Here is a 17,077-nt window from a genome sequence, read left to right as displayed (position 1 = left end):
AACAACAATGAATCATTCAAATTCAATTTGAGTACCATAAAAGGTATAATAATGATGGTCTTGGTGACTTCATAGTTTAAGGGCTGCTGGCAAGCCATCTAGTATAGTGCTCAATTAACAGGGGTACAAACACCCATTTTACAGCAGTGTGCCCTCAGGCAATTTACTTACCCTTTCTGAGCTTCGGTTTCACCATCTGTAAATGAAGGTGATAATAGTACTTACCTCAAAGGGCTACAATTAAGATTTTAAAATCACATTTTAAAAATGTTTATTTTATTGACTTTAGAGAGAGAGAAAGTGAGAAAGAGAGAGAGAGAGAGAGAGAAAGAGAGAGAGAGAGAGAGAGGAACATCAATCTGTCCCTGTATGTGCCCTGGCCAGAATCAAACTGGCAACCTCTGTGCTTTGGGACAATGCTCTAACCAACTGAACTATCTGGCCAGGGCAAATCACATTTTTAAAATAACATAATATAATACATGCAAAGAATTTAGCTCATTCTTTGATACACAGCAAGAACTCGGTAATTATCTTAGCTTTTGTTATCTGAGTGCTAATTTCTGGCTTAAAATACCACTTCTGTGAGAGAACCCATCAAACGAGGTATGTTTGGGAGAGAAGAGACTGTAAGTTGGCCTCCTTGATCTGTTGCTCTGAAGAGGGCTCTGTTCTTCATATGGAGTTGCCCTCACTCTTTCCCACTATTAATGGTTGAAAGAGTGAGCTTCTGTAAGGACAGATATCAAACAGTTCAATATCCTTGTTACAATGCAGGCCCAAAATAAGGTCCCCTTTCATGCTACTGCAGAGAAAGTGCTATTCCTAGGGTGCCTTGGCTCCCAAGTTTTGCCATAACAGATAAAATATTGAGGATAAGGGAGGGTGGGAAGAGAAGCAAGGGGCTACTAATGAGAGCTCAGACTGTAACTCCAGGCTGAGGCTCATTGAAGGCTGAGTCTACAATTTGCACCTCATCTAGTGTGAATCTCGACCTCATGCTTTCAACATAGCACATGAAATAAATCTATTTTGGGGGAGAAAAGTTGGACTAGATTATTTTTGAAGGTCTAGGAATAAATTTGAGCTCTTTTATATATAGTCAGTTCAGAACCACTTTTCCACTGCTCTCCCCTAAGCAAAGTTGGACATTTTCCCTCTCAATAGTACACAATTCTTAGCCTCTGGCTCGTGCTGTTTGTTTTTTTTTTTTTTGTTTTTTTTTTTTTTGTTTGTTTCCTGCCCAGTTCTCTCTTGACCCTAATTTTAACCAGCTTTCACTTATTTATAAATGTTGGGACATACTATTGTACCAGGTCTCTAAGATCCAGCAGGTGTGCCCTTGATTGGTTTTTTGAGAAATTAAGCTTTCTTTTAAAACTAACGGTGAGAGTCAAGATAATAACTAACAGGCCTGGAACAAATTGTTTTTGGCAACAAACAACTAGGCTGGGCTTATCAGTACACATCATTGCTGATTATTAGCCCTGAAGAGAGCCATGCCCATTATTTTCATCTTTGGTCAAAATTATAAATTTTATAAGGATTTTCCTCATTAGTATCTCTTCCAAGCAATTAATTATTCTTATTATGTCTAGTATGGTTACGCCTGAACTTAGATCAACTTTAATGTTCATTACTTCATTTCACAAACATTACTCAGATACCTACTGTGCGCTGAGAACTAGGCTAGGCATTGGGGCCATGAGGAGGACCTCTACGAGCTTCCAACACAGTCAGCTGTATTCTGCATAGATAGTTGTGCTCATTCTTGTCCACTCTTTGTGTTGAAAGTATGAGGTCCCGTAAATACAGAGATATCAAACAGTTTAGTATCCTTTTCACAATATACACAAGAAATAGGGATAGTGTATAAATCAGAGTGACACCTTCCCTAATGGGGCAGAGATGGGAGAAAAACTCAACCTGGGGGTGGTAACTAAGGCTACACAGAGTAGGAAACACATTTCAGTTGGGTCTTGAAGGTGGAGTTCATCAGGAGAATCTAGAAATGGAGTGTTGAAGGAGACAGGAGGGCATTCAAGACAGAAGAAATGTCATTTTCTAAATCTTTCCTTGACAGACTGTGTGATATATATTTGTAGAACTGCAAGAAATTTTTTGTAGCATCAAGTGAGATCAATAAAAGATGGTGGTATACAGAAAGACAAGGGACAGATAGAGAAAAGCTTTGCCTACATCATCTTGAAAGAATCCTCTACATTTGCTGTCTCCATTTGTTCCTATTGATTTTTGACTCTCTGTGGTCACTCAACTTGCACTCTTACTCTCTAAATCCAAATTCAACACAGACACCTTTCCATCTTTAACTTCCTTAAATTCTCAGTGCAGTGTAAAATGTGATAGACACATTTTATCCTCAAAGTTTCATCTTCCTTAGATTTTTTTTTTTTGTATTTTTCTGAAGCTGGAAACGGGGAGAGACAGTCAGACAGACTCCCGCATGTGCCCGACCGGGATCCACCCGGCACGCCCACCAGGGGCAACGCTCTGCCCACCAGGGGGCGATGCTCTGCCCACCAGGGGATGATGCTCTGCCCCTCTGGGGTGTCGCTGTGCCGCGACCAGAGCCACTCTAGCGCCTGGGGCAGAGGCCAAGGAGCCATCCCCAGCGCCCAGGCCATCTTTGCTCCAATGGAGCCTTGGCTGCGGGAGGGGAAGAGAGAGACAGAGAGGAAGGAGAGGGGGTGGAGAAGCAAATGGGCGCTTCTCCTATGTGCCCTGGCCAGGAATCGAACCCGGGTCCCCCGCACGCCAGGCCGACGCTCTACGGCTGAGCCAACCGGCCAGGGCTAGATTTTTTTTTTTCCATATTTTTCTGAAGCCGGAAACGGGGAGAGACCGTCAGACAGACTCCCGCATGCGCCCCACCGGGATCCACCTGGCACGCCCACCAGGGGGCGACGCTCTGCCCACCAGGGGGCAATGCTCTGCCCCTCCGGGGCGTCGCTCTGTTGCGATCAGAGCCACTCTAGCGCCTGGGGCAGAGGCCGAGGAGCCATCCCCAGCACCTGGGCCATCTTTGCTCCAGTGGAGCCTCCGCTGCAGGAGGGGAAGAGAGAGACAGAGAGGAAGGAGAGGGGGAGGGGTGGAGAAGCAGATGGGCGCTTCTCCTGTGTGCCCTGGCTGGGAATCGAACCCGGGACTTCTGCACGCCAGGCCGACGCTCTACCACTGAGCCAACCGGCCAGGGACTCATCTTCCTTAGATTTTAAGATACCATGATCTCCTGGATTTTGCTGTTTCTCTGGACTTGTCATGTATGTTTTTGTTATGACCTCTTTTCTCTATGCTTTGCCTTTTAAGTATTGTGGATTTTAATGCTTCTTTCTATACTCTACAGTTCTCTTTTGTTGATCTCATATACTGCCGTATCTTCAATTACTTTCTATCAATTGATTTCATCAAATTTATATCTCAGCTCAGCTTTCTGTTATGAGATACAGTATGTCAAATTGTCTACTGTGCCCTGGACAGATAGCTTGGTTGTTTAGAGCAATGTCCCAAAGTGCAGAGGTTGCTGGTTCGATCCCCACTCAAGGCACATACAGGAACAGGTATTCCTATCTCTTTCCTGCTCTCTCCCTTCTTCTTTCTAAGATCAATAAAATAAACATTAATATATATATATATATATATATATATATATATATATATTTAAATTGTCTACTGCATATTGCTACTTGTACATTTAACAGGCATTACCAATTCAACCTGTCTAATATAATGCAAAATATCTCCCACCAGATAGTGTTCTTCCTCTAGTGTTCTCTATCTCAGAGACTTGTGTCATTTTGGAACCCGTTGACTAGGTCTGAAAAGCTCAAAATCATCTTGGAGTCCTCCTTTTTACCCCTCATCATCTACATCTTGTCAGAGTGACTAAGTTGTTATTGGTTGTACTTTCTTAAACTCTAATATTTTTAGTTTTGGCAAAATTTATCACTATTTTTCTACATCTTCACTATTTCTCTTTTGGTCTGTCATCATTTCTCAGATGGATTACAACAACAGCCTCCAAACCAGTCTCCCGTTCACCAATCATTGCTCCCTCCCAACTCATTCTCTACAGCAGTGGTCCCCAACCCTCGGGCCGTGGACCAGTACTGGTCCATGGGCCATTTGGTACCGGTCCGCAGAGAAAGAATAAATAACTTACATTATTTCCGTTTTATTTACATTTACGTCTGAATGATGTTTTATTTTTTAAAAATGACCAGATTCCCTCTGTTACATCCGTCTAAGACTCACTCTTGACACTTGTCTCAGTCACGTGATACATTTATCTGTCCCACTCTAAAGGCCAGTCTGTGAAAATATTTTCTGACGTGAAACCGGTCCATGGCCCAAAAATGGTTGGGGACCACTGCTCTACAGTGCTACTTGAGTGATCTTTTCAAACTAGAAATTTGATAGCATTTCTCTGCTTAAATCCACTGTCTACAGGATTAAATCTAAAAACCTTTGAATGGCATATATGATTCTTGCTGGTCTGGTCCCTGCCTTGGCTAATAATATGGCCTTGAGCAAAACAAATGACTTGGAATTCATCCCCCCCCCTTTTTAAAATCTCTGTGTCTTCCCGCATTCTGTCCCTTCTGCCTGGAATTCTCTTAGCACCAATTCCCCTTACCATCCCGTTATCCTGGCTAACTTTTATTTCAATACTCAACTCAGAGAGATGCCCCTCCTCCTTCCCTGAAATCTGGGCCATCTGGAATCTGGGTTTGGGTGATCTTCTCTGCCTTCTTTTGTCTGGACTACTGCAATTATAGCACCTTTTACCCTGCATTGCCATGATCTGTATATATCTTTGTCTCTCTCTAAGAAGCCAGTATGGTGGAGAAAAGTGGGCATATTTCAAACTGTAATAATGATACTATCACTAATATAATGCTAATGACATGCCAGACCCTGCTATAAGTGCTTTCTTTATGTTAACCTATGTAATCTTCACAGTACAGTGGGGTGGGCAGTTATTACTGAAGTTAAATCAGTAAGGCTTGGTGACGGATTGAATGTAGGGTCAGAGAAGAAGGAAGAGTCTCAGTTGACTATCAGATTTCTGACTGGAGCAAGGGGGTGAACTGCAGTTAGAAGTGTCATCTACTGACATAAGGAGTACAGGCAGAGGCAGATTAAAATCAGTTGAGGCCCCGGGTGCAGAAGAAAATATTGGGCCCCTTGTCATTAGAAAAAAAATGTAAAGGTGGTATTTTGCAGGACCCTTCAGAAGCCGGGGTCCAGGGCTTGTGCCGGTGTGCCTGCTTTTCAATCCGCCTCTGAGTACAGTTAGAACAAGAAAAAGAGGAGTTTCATTCGGGAGGAGGGGGAAGAAACTTCCAGTTTGGGAACTGCTATTCCTATTCTTTTATAACTAGTATTTCCAGAAGCTTCAGGAACAGTGTGAGTAACACATCTTTCCCTCTAATTAACAGGCATTTGGAAACACCACTGTCAATATTGGGAAAGTTTACTAAGCTTCCAGTATCTTTTTGTTAGCTTGTTGGACGCAGGAGGGCTATGTTCTTCGGACTCTGGTCTTTCTTTCACCTTATGCTCCACTTTAAGGCTCCAAGAAGACAACAAGAACACCATGACTTTGGATCATTCAAGCTCCTGTGGTGGTTGTGCCTCTTGGCCCTCACATCCCTCCCACAGCAGGTGTGGGCACCCCCTTACAAGATAGGCATAGTGGGCCCTTGGGCTTGTGATCAGTTGTTCTCAAAGGCCTTGCCTGAAGCTGCTGCTCGATTAGCCATTGAACGGATCAACAAGGACCCATCATTTGACCTGGGTTACTCTTTTGAATATGTGATTCTCAATGAAGACTGCCAGACTTCCAGTGCCCTCTCCAGTTTCATTTCTCACCACCAGATGGCCTCAGTATTTATTGGACCTGCCAACCCTGGCTACTGTGAGGCAGCTGCACTCCTTGGAAACAGCTGGGACAAAGGGATTTTCTCTTGGGCTTGTGTGAATTATGAATTAAACAATAAAAATAGCTACCCAACCTTTTTACGGACAATCGCTTCTCCCATCCGGGTGCTTGTAACTGTCATGGAATATTTCCAGTGGGCTCATGCTGGAGTAATTTCTTCAGATGAAGACATTTGGGTGCACACAGCCAATCAAGTTGCAAATGCTCTTCGGAGCCATGGCTTACCTGTAGGGGTCGTCCTGACCACAGGACAAGACAACCAAAGCATTTGGCAAGCTCTCCAGCAGATTCACCGTGTGGACCAAATTCGCAGTGAGTGCTTTCTCTTGGCTAAGGTTTAAACATGGCTCAGAGAAAGATACTACAATCTCCAAAACGTTTCTTACCCTCATGCCTTAGGGTAACACATTACTCCCCAGTTCTTCATGCATTTAGCCCCTTTCACTCCCACACAGGCCCCAAGACTGTCCTTCAACAGAGCCTATTTTATGAACTGAACAAAGATACAAAGAACTCTTCGGTTAAAGAGCCATTAGGTGTCAATGCCTGCTCTCAGCATCTGGGTGGGGAAGAAAAGCATCAAGAGCCACTGGATTCACATACTTTCTATGCCCTCAGACCCTGGAGGTTTCAAATTAGTCAAAGAGGGTGTTCTGATTGCTCCAGTTTTTTTGTTCTGGTCACTAAAGGGATGTTTTTCTTTCACTCCCTTCTGGAAATTTTCCCACATAGGTGCCTATGGCCTTTGTGTCATCATATCTCACTGAAAACCTTGGGGTATTTATCTGTACCCCAAAATGCATATATCCCTTTTGTCTTCCACTCCCAAAACAGGGCAGCACAGAAGTAGCAGATATAAAACACCATATCTAGCTGATAAATGAAAACATTACAGTAGTAAGACAGCCTAAATTTTAATCTTTCCACTTTTAAGAGAAGTTTTATGTACAGAACTACCATTACCAAGGGTGTGTTGGGTACATTTTGGGAAAGGGGGTTCTTCCTGATAATTTTAAATAAACTCTTTTACTTAACACTTACCGCAAACCCTTGTGACCCTTGTTTTTGATTTTTTTATTCTATTTTTTTTTTAATTTCTACTTTATCTTTTTCTAGAAGTGAAAATAATTTGTAGAAACACTGCTTATTATTTCCTTATTGCAGCCCCTTTGTCACTTTAGGATAGATAGCTCAGACACTACTTTGTCAAACTGATTACCTCTAAGATTAGTCTTAGTCCCTGTCATTTCCTTAACATAACAATGAACTTGTTAGAGAATGGTCCAGCTAAGGCCTGGACCATACCCAGAAACCCATTTTAGGTTTCAAGTGTCTCCAGTATTGGACCTTAATTATGGTCATAATGGGAAAATGAGAACAAGAATTTTTAGTTACAGGAACTACAGTAGTCTGCTTTTAGCTCCACTGTGCAAGATCTTATAATGTTAAGCAATCAGTGTGGCTCTGATTACTTCATAATAGAACTGATACTTTCAAAGCAGAGCTCAGAATTATTTTAAACACATAAAACCATTTCCAGGGAGAAGTCATGCTAGAAACAGGCTAACATATTTAATGTCATAAACTTTATAATAGATTACAAATCTTCATGAAACCCAGTGTCTCCTGCAAGCTTACATTCCATGAGTGTTTCATATCCCACCCATGCTAAATAGTATACTCCTTGAAGTGACATTTTGACCTCCATGATATGTTAAATAAATCCAGGACCTGAAGCTCTTTAGGCTGTTGACTGAGAAAAGTTAGGATTGGGTTTTTATTACCCCCAACTCCTTTGAGGTAGGAAAGTAGTGTAGGTACACATTATTGCCCTACTATTAGAGATTTATTTATTTAGGTCAATGATTCTCACTGTTGCTGCACGTTGGAATTACCTGGACATCTTTTCAAAATGATTGATGCCAGAGTGCCACTTCCAGAGATTCTGATGGTCTGATAGTGGGACCCTAGCAAAGGTATTTTAAATAGCTTCAGTGCTTGAAAATGCAGCCAGAGTCAAGAATCATTGCTTTAAGTTAATGAAAATGCAAGCAAATGTTTCTTACTTTAAACTTAGTCATTTTTGTCTTATGATGTTGTTTAATCAGATTGTTTACTTTGTAACAGTATGGATTAGCTCACAAAGGGAATGAATATTCATGTTTTAAGTTTGGGCTGGGGGGAGCCAGAGAGGAAAATATATGGTTATGGAACAACATGGGGCACGGGAAGAATGATGCACTGTGTGCAGGGTGTTGTATTGAGTGGGACACTTGAAACCATATCAACACAATAAATTAAAAATTTTAAAAAAAGATCCTGGATAAAGAGAACAGCAACAGTAAGTGAAGCAGGGTCTTAGACAGGGAAATAAAAGGAAGTGAAGACAAAGCTGTGCACTCCAGGACTTTGTCTCTGGTTTCTGGAAAAATATAAGCAAACTCAAATGAGGCATGCTGGGTCTTCAGCAACTTGAGTCAGAATGTGGGTAGGTGAGTGAGGTGAAGGAACAGGCAGGGAAAGTGAACCATTGGTTAGGTTGTGCCGTGAGTATGACTTTTGGCAGATCAGTGTGCAAGTGTCCAAAAGAATGTGTGATACTCACGCTTGATAAGGCCAGTTGTTGGTATCTGAGAACACACAAATTGATAAGTGGGATGTGACAGTAGGAACTATGGAAAGAGAATGAGTCTTAAGGTAGGATAGACCTGTCATCCACTTCATCATCTCTTGAAAACAGTGTTGCTCAGCCACTGGAAGCATGAAAAGAATGATCCAGAATATTAACATAAAAGACAGAGTCTTAGGATTTTAGCTAAGTGACCTGTATTTCCGGGCACATCTCCAGTCTCATTAGAAAATGGGAGATCTGGTGAAAAACTGAGCCAGAAGCCAGCGAGTATGGATTGGGCCAACTGAGAAGTGGGTAAAGTTACAACACACCAACCATAGCACAAACCAAGTGAAATTTCTAGCTGATTTTCTAGTCTCTCTTAACTGATATGACTGAGACTGTTAAAGTATTCCTAGCTGTTTTCTGTTTTGATTAAAAACCACTAAGATTTTTGTGTGACAGGTGAGAAGAGCTGAGGATGGCAGCCTTTCCCTATTCTGCTGGATATGAGGCTACTTCATAACAATGTGGGCCCCCAAACAAACCTTCAGAGAAGGATCTTTTGTGATATTAAAAAAACAACAGTGAAAAAGAATCCCTTCTTTTGGAGAGAACTGACAACATTTAGAAGTGATAGAAATATTTGGAAGATTGGTTTTGTCTGATCTGCTCACAATAACAGTAATTACAGCTTCATGTGTGGATAGTAGTGAGAGATAGTGGTGGGAGGAAGGGGAGAGAAAGCTAGCTATTACTTACTGGCTGGTATGCTATTTCTATTGTAAATGTAATATATGTTTCCAATTAGGAAATAACACTGGCACCTTACAGGAGTCATAATAAGGACTGCCTTTCTCAGAAACAGGTATAAATTGTGCTTACACAATATCAAGACAATGATAGAATTTCATGGTAAAGATGATAATAATAGCAATAAATATAGTTGTGGGCTCTTGGGAGACGAAACAGCAGGGATATTATTAGATGCCACTATAGGAACAATGAAAGGAACCCTAATACCACTTTACATGTGAACAGCTCTCTACAGTTTATAAAGTATTTGCATATAGATAATCTCATTTAATCCTTAGGATTAGTGAGGAGATAGGTATTTTTCTTTCAAATTTTACAACACCTGTGAGTCTCACATAACAAGTAGGTAGTTTTATGCATTATCAACACCAAAGAATGGGCAAATGAAATCCCAGGGAAGGGAGGATTCAACTTCTCCCAGATTATGAGCTCATTTCCTTTAAACTTCAGGGGCAATTACCAATTATATTTGTTTCTGATGAAGTCAAATAGGAGAAATGCTAATCAAAGATAAAGGCCTTAAATTACAGTCAGGGCTGCTATGTGTGGTTATGTAGGTTGTGCCTTGCAGAAGGGAATCTGAGTGAGCATGAGGGCCAAAATCTTGTCCACTCTCTGCTTCTTTAACCATGAGCCCTGATGGAGGTTTTGATCCAATGGGACAAAAGAGCATCCATTCACCAGGCAGAGCACCTGTGGGACTGCAATTACCCTGAATAGGTTCTTTTGCTAATTCTCACAAAGGCTAGCAGGAGGTCCCACTAAAAAAGCTCTTTAGAAAACTTTTCAAATGGCTATTTCAAGCCCCCCTCCCATCCCCTCAACTTTTTGCCTATCAATGCTTGGTTGATTGTGAAATCCTTTCAATTTGGACTTAACAGGTTGTTGAACCACTTGGGGATTCCTTTAAATCTTTTTAAATGGGAAATTCTTCATGGCAATATGATGTTCAGTAAATAGGACACAATCAGAATGCCCTTCTTTTATTCTGCCAAAAATTAGATAGTATATTACTATTTTATTGCCAGGAACCTGGCTAGCCTCTTCCCATCTATTGAAGAGTATTGTGAACAAAAATAATAACAACAATGATAATAGCTAATATTTATTGAGAGTTTATTATGTGCTAATCATTTTCCAAGGGCTTTGTATGGACCATCTTATATGACTCTTCCAACCTCCTTATAAAGTAAGACCAATAATAATTTAATACACTTTATGGAAAAGGCTTCTGAGGCTAAAAGAGGTTAAATAACTTGCCCAATGTCACAAAGCTTGTGAATGGGGAAGTCAGGATATATATTCAGGTTGGTCTAAAGGAGTGACTCTGACATAGGTGTATACCAAAATACCCTGGAAAGCTTGGTAAAACACAAATTGCTAGGTCTTTCCTCCATAGTTTCTGATTCAGGAGGGCTGGGGTAGGCCCCAGAATTTACATTTCTAAACAGTTCACAGTGGCGGTGATGCTACTGATCCAGGTTCCACACTTTGAGAACCACTGGTCTAATGAAAGACTTGTGCGCTACTCCCTCCCATCCACTTGAGGTATGCCCCTGAAACATACTCATTTGAGATTTTGTGTTCTATGTATGGTGTATAATTCAGTATTTTCGATTTTCTTTCTTAACTTTTAGATCCACTGATGGTTTTTTTAAGTGCTTCAAGGTACCAGGCACTTAAACTATTGTAATAACAATAGTAATACTGATAAAGCTATGGCCAAAACATTTGTTAAAAATAGGCTAAAATACATGTTAGTGGTATGGAATGTCACCAAATGCTTAAAATGAAGAGCAAGAACAATAAAATGTGGGGGGTGTTCTATGGGTTCAAAGCAACATTATAGGCTCAAAATATGAATTTGACTCTTAAGGCTCCTTCAGCAAAAGCTAGTGGAATCATTTCCATCTCACAAAGTGTGACACTGGACCCAGTTTCCTCCACCAAAGACTACATAGCCAGTAATGTACAAGAAATAAAAGAAAGTGAACTTTGCCTTCTGAGAAACACAGTTCCTTATTTTAAGAAAACATTGGATAGAATATTTCAATTTAGGAAGAGAAGTAGGAGTTGAGTTATTTGGCCATTGGCTTTTCCTAGAGTTTCATGACATTTCTTGCTGCTAATGTTGAGGGGGAAAGAGAGGGTCCTGGAAAGGCTGCCATAGTGGGTCCCACAATATAAAGACATACAGCTGTTAGCTCAAGAGGGGCTCAGATGACTCAGAGAAAGAGCTAATATTATATCTTGCTGAGATGGCATCTCAGGAGAATGTATCTCCTAGTCTTTGTTTTGGTTATGGAGTGGCTTGACTGTTAATAATTAGAATGGAAACTTACAAATTGATATTATTCAACAATCACCTGCTGACCTAGGGCTTGTCTAAGATTTAAGGTTTTTGTCCACTAATCCTTTCCTGACAACGACTTACAGGTAAAATCCCATTTTAATGAATGTAATTTTGAGATAATAAAGCTATTTATTAAAATCATCATGTAGACCAGATGCACCCACAAATCCCTGTTCTTGAAGCACTCAATCTATCAAATCAAGATGCTGTTGTTTGAATTCAGTATTTATGCTTTCTACTTTAATTATGTTTAGTAGCAGAGTCTTGCCATATAAAAAATCGAGGAGCTTGTGATCATTCCCTCTTGAGGCTTTCGTTTCCTCATCTATAAAGTAATGGGGGAAGGAGAGGACCTAGATAGTCTCAAAGGGTCTTTCCAATTTAAAAATTTCTGACTTTTTGTCTGAACTGTCTCAGTGTAAGCCAATGAAAGGAAAATTAAAGGAGAGATTCATGTTGATGGTAAAATCTTGAGCATGCTTAGTGATACTAAGCATTAAAGACAGTCATAGTAGTGTCTACCTGCTCAGTAAATGTTTTTCAAATAGTTGTTCCATACTAAAAATTCAAATATGCCTATGTCTTTAAAAGAACCAACAAAAGATACCCAACTGTACAACCTCTTTTTTCTGAAATTTTCAAACATTTATCTAAACATATATTTGGTGCATAATATGTACTGAAATAATATGTACCAAGATAGATAACACACAGTCTCAGGAGCTCACAGTTTCATAATGGATGCTGACATAAATAAATAGAGACAATATATTTTTATGTGCCATGATAAAAGTCAGGTCAGAGTACAATGGGACTCTCAACCAGTGTCACAAGTCAGTGCCCTGGAAAAAAAGTATGTCAAATAAAGATTTGTGTGCTGCAAGCTTATTAGGGGAATGCTTCCAAGGACATCACCTATGAGGGGGAGAAGGCAGTATTTTGAGCAAAAAGAAAAATGGAAAGTTCATATAGTTGCAACAAAAGCTTCAACCAGTTCCAGTGGGAGCTTCCAAGCTGGAATGGCCATTCAGAGCTGTCCAAAACTGACGGAAGGATTCTTGGTCTTTATATCTCCATGTTGACTGGTTATTGGGTATAGGCTGATGCAGAGAAAGAGGTACAGTAAGATAATAACTGTTTAGCAGTCAGCTCTCTTCAGTTGGGAGAATGGGAAGAAGCTCTGATTTATAGAATCTGCTCATTTAAATAATGCAATCCAGTGGTTCTCAAAGTGTGTGCCAGGGCACACTGGTGCACCCTAGAAGATTTCCAGGTGTGCTCTATGGTATTCCAGAGAAATATGTGCCTGTTGTGAACCAAAAAACCAATAGGGTTTTTGGAGTTCAGATTTTTGGGGGACAAAGGTGTGGGGAATTGGCAGTAAGCTGACAGTCTGCCCAACCCTCACCTCACTTGCCTGATTAGGTTGCAAAAGGCTGTTAAGCTACAGTGCTGGATTGTTTACACTACCCCCCATGTTCCCTGGAAAGACTGGAGGCAAGTTTCTTCTATCCTTTGGTGTAAAGTTAAGATGATATGTATGGTGGGGATTTTTTGCACTCAACACAATTAAGAGTAAAAAGAGAGGACTTCTTCAATGTATTTATGAGGAAATAAGAGTTTGCCTTTCAAATATATGCCTAAACATTGAAGAAATCGCTAGGACACATCAGGCTCATGTTTCTCATACACAAAGAATGAAAAAACGTAACACATTTGTTCCAGGACCTGCTGAATTTACTAAATCTTACTAAGAATGTATCTATATATATATAAAAAGATAACTTTTTGTTGTTTTTTTTATTTTTTAACCTCTCTTTTTTATGAATTCTAAAAAGCATAACTCAAAAAATATAACATAAAAATGTTTTTTAATGTCAAAATAAATTTAATTTTGTCATATTTATTTTGTTTAATTACCATAAAAGCACACTTGGACTTTATAAATTTTTCTTTAATATTTGACTTAATTATTATAACATATTTCTCAGAAATTTGTATATAGTGTGCCTACAATTATTTGTAGGGTTTTAAATGCACCCCGACTTCAAAAAGTTTGAGAACCACTAGTGCAATCACTGCCACCATGCCCAATTTCATGTTGCAAATATGACATTAACTACTTAACAAAATCCCTGAAAATTTAACCATAGGCTCTTATGAACCAGTACAAGCTGACTCCAGCACACTAATAATGGGATGTGACCTCAAGAAATGTGGCTTTCCTAGACTCAGGACAATTCCTAGAGAGGCATCAGCTTTCAACTCCTAACATCCCCAGCAGTCAGGAGAATGAGTGTTTTCATTTTGAAGGGTACATCTGGGTACTATACCACAGCACATAATACATATAATGAATATTAAAATTATTTGATATATTTCAGCCAACACAAAGCACTTAGTTCTATTTAACATTTTCCATACAGTGGAATGATTTTAATATTTATTTAAGTAAATAAAATGGATTTCTATCTCCATTGGGTGATATTCATCGAGTCATCTAATCTGCTTTTGTAAAAGAAAGATGCCAATACTGACATATTTGTCAAGGATACTGTAGGATGAACTGTCCAACTAACTGAAGCATTGAATTATTTTTTTTCTATCAATGGACTGATTTGTCTAAACTGACTCATGTTTAATAGTGTAGATAAATGTAGAGAGTTGGAGACCTTCTGTTCTAGTTTCTCTTTCTGAATCCAAACTTTACCTTGTTAAACCTCTCTGGCACTATGTCTTCTCATTATACAATATGTGATTATGCACAAGGGAGGCAGAATCCCTCCATGAACTAGCTCCAAAAATATACCCAGGGTATTTGAAGGAAGATTTGAGCATTGCAATAAATGTAGGACCTTTTATGGTAATTATACTGAAGGAGCTAATGGTCATTTGGAAACTCAAGTTATGGTATGTGTGTGTGGTATGTTTAAATCAACTTCTTAACTTACTAATTATACCTTTAAAAATGATGAGTACCAGATTTAGCTCAAAGAAGAAACTTTCTGGAGTTATTTAACAAGTGCAAAGAAGTTTGTGAAAATAGAAGAAGCAATGTGTAAATACCAAAGACCAGTCATTGAACTTAGTTAAGCATAGTCACTTCCTGAGCCTAAAGGATCCCATTTAAGCATGTATAATTAATATTTACCAATGACAATAGGACCTTTTTCTTTCTTCAAGGAGCTCAGAATACTTGCCAGGCATTATCTAATTAAACTACTCAATGTACTTGTGAAATGCATTGGAATCTACATTTTAAAGAGGTGAGCACTGAAGCACAAGTGGGATTACACTAAACTCATTAACATGCCAAAGGTGAAATTGGATATAAGACTTTCAGTCTCAGGATCTACTTGCCATTCTTCAACCATGACTTTCTCTAATCCACTCTATTCTAGCATAGCCTTGCTAAAAAACATAGTTTCAAAGTCTAGAAAGAATTAAGTTGAGTGCAAAGTAATTCCAAATACAGGGAAGTTAGATTTTTAAAAGTTGGACTTATCCACAATATTAGTAGCATTTATAGGTGAGTGCAAGTTAGTGTCAATTATTATCTATAATAACTTGATAAGGGTGGGAACAGTTGGTCAAAATCTTTTGGAAAGTATTTAGGAGTTTGGCAATAAAAAGCAATAGTTGCTATTAGAATATCTTCCATCCTCTCCTTCTAGCTTTTTTTATTCTTAGGTGTAATAAAAACTACTATTCATTGAGTGGTGTGTCTAAGTCCATTATATGAATTGCTCTTTTTAGTCATCACAACCACTCCATGAAGCACATATTTATTATCTCCATTTTGTGAATGAGACAGATAGAGGTTAAGTGATTTACCTAAGGGCACACACTGAATAAGTGATGACCTTAGAATATAAATCTAGGTCTTTCAACCCCAAAGGATTTTTATTATGCTACCTCCTGTTTGCTATATTTGTTATTGTTCCTGTATAATGTTAAATTCTGCAGCTGTAAAAATATCTGTCTTGTCCCTTTGCCTAATCCAGAATCTTTGGACATACCTCATCATCAGATCAGGGCTTCAAATCTTGCCCTATCTTGAAAGCATAAGATAGAACTCATTTACAAATTGTCTACAACACATTTATTTACTTCTCCCAATCTGTAATCTTGGTTACTGCATAACCTATTACTGCCATAACCTTCTTGCTTTGTTGGTTTCAGTAATCATCATGTGTATGCATTCGGCCCTGATTGGGGGAGAGACTCAGACACATCTCTTGGAATGGGCTCATGATCTGAAAATGACTGATGGAACCTATGTCTTTATTCCCTATGATGCCCTGCTCTACAGTTTACCATATAAACATACCCCGTACCAGGTCCTGAAGAACAACTCAAAACTCCGGGAAGCCTATGATGCTGTGTTGACCATCACAGTGGAGTCCCAAGAAAAGACCTTCTATCAAGCCTATACAGAGGCAGCAACTAGAGGTGAAATTTCTGAGAAACTGGAGTCAGATCAAGTAAGTGCAGATTTACAAATTATCATGAGCAGAACCTCAAAATTCAGGAAGGTAAATATTTTTCCTATCAAGAGCCTCTATTTCATAAGAAACTCAATCAATAGCAGGCAATCACACACATTAAAAACACCTTTAGTTTGCAGAAAACATTTATAAAACAAAGATATATTGTTGGACATTTTTTTTTTTTTACCTTCAAGCAACTCATGATGACAGCATACAGTCATGAGGAATAAATAAAATATATTTAAGAACAGAGCAACAAAGCTTTAATATATAGTAGTGCTGTTCAAGGGGGTCTAGTAAAAAGAAGTCCTGTTTCTGACCCAAGTTCTGATCAAATTCAACAATGAGAAAAAAGAGCCGGTATATAAGAAGGTATTAGCTTTATTATTGAAGGAAATGTTTAACTCAGGTTCTTTAACTAACTTCCCAACCCCCTTCATTTGGATTCCTCTGACAGGGGAATAGAATAAGAAATAGCTAACTTGTTTACCAATCCCCCAGCCCCCTTCCTCTGGTCATCTGACCATTTCCCAACCTCCTTACCTAGTTAATGATATCTGTATCTCTCCTTTCCACCTTGGTGTGGCCACTTAAACTAGCCAATCGGGAAAAAATAAGATTGTAAGGTCAACACTCCAGCCAATGGATAAAGACCCAGCATCCTAGGACCTGTGTTAGGGATAAAAACAGAACTTGTCCTCTGCCCGTGTGCTTGCTGGCTGGCTTTCAATAGTGGCAGCACACCCTTCTGCAGAAGTTATTAAAGTGCCTTGCCAAGGTATTTTGTCTCCACGAGTCTTGCTTAATTTCATCTCTAACATTATTGATAAAGCTTGTATTAGAGT

At 39.4% G+C, this 17,077-nt stretch overlaps 1 protein-coding gene across 4 annotated transcripts in view; it reads left to right on the top strand.

The window, feature by feature from the left end:
* Positions 1-17,077, top strand: part of GUCY2F (guanylate cyclase 2F, retinal) — a 120,193-nt gene that overhangs the window by 7,141 nt on the left and 95,975 nt on the right. For all 4 annotated transcript variants that reach the window (XM_066357156.1, XM_066357155.1, XM_066357153.1 and 1 more), the window contains exons 2-3: positions 5,460-6,274; positions 15,925-16,226. In XM_066357156.1, the coding sequence (XP_066213253.1) occupies positions 5,545-6,274; positions 15,925-16,226 (1,032 nt within the window). In that variant the 5' untranslated portion in view covers positions 5,460-5,544. The remainder of the gene's footprint in view (positions 1-5,459; positions 6,275-15,924; positions 16,227-17,077) is intronic.

Source organism: Saccopteryx leptura, chromosome X (assembly GCF_036850995.1).
Source record: "Saccopteryx leptura isolate mSacLep1 chromosome X, mSacLep1_pri_phased_curated, whole genome shotgun sequence".
Lineage (NCBI taxonomy): Eukaryota > Metazoa > Chordata > Mammalia > Chiroptera > Emballonuridae > Saccopteryx > Saccopteryx leptura.
This window is presented reverse-complemented; position numbering and strand designations above follow the sequence as displayed.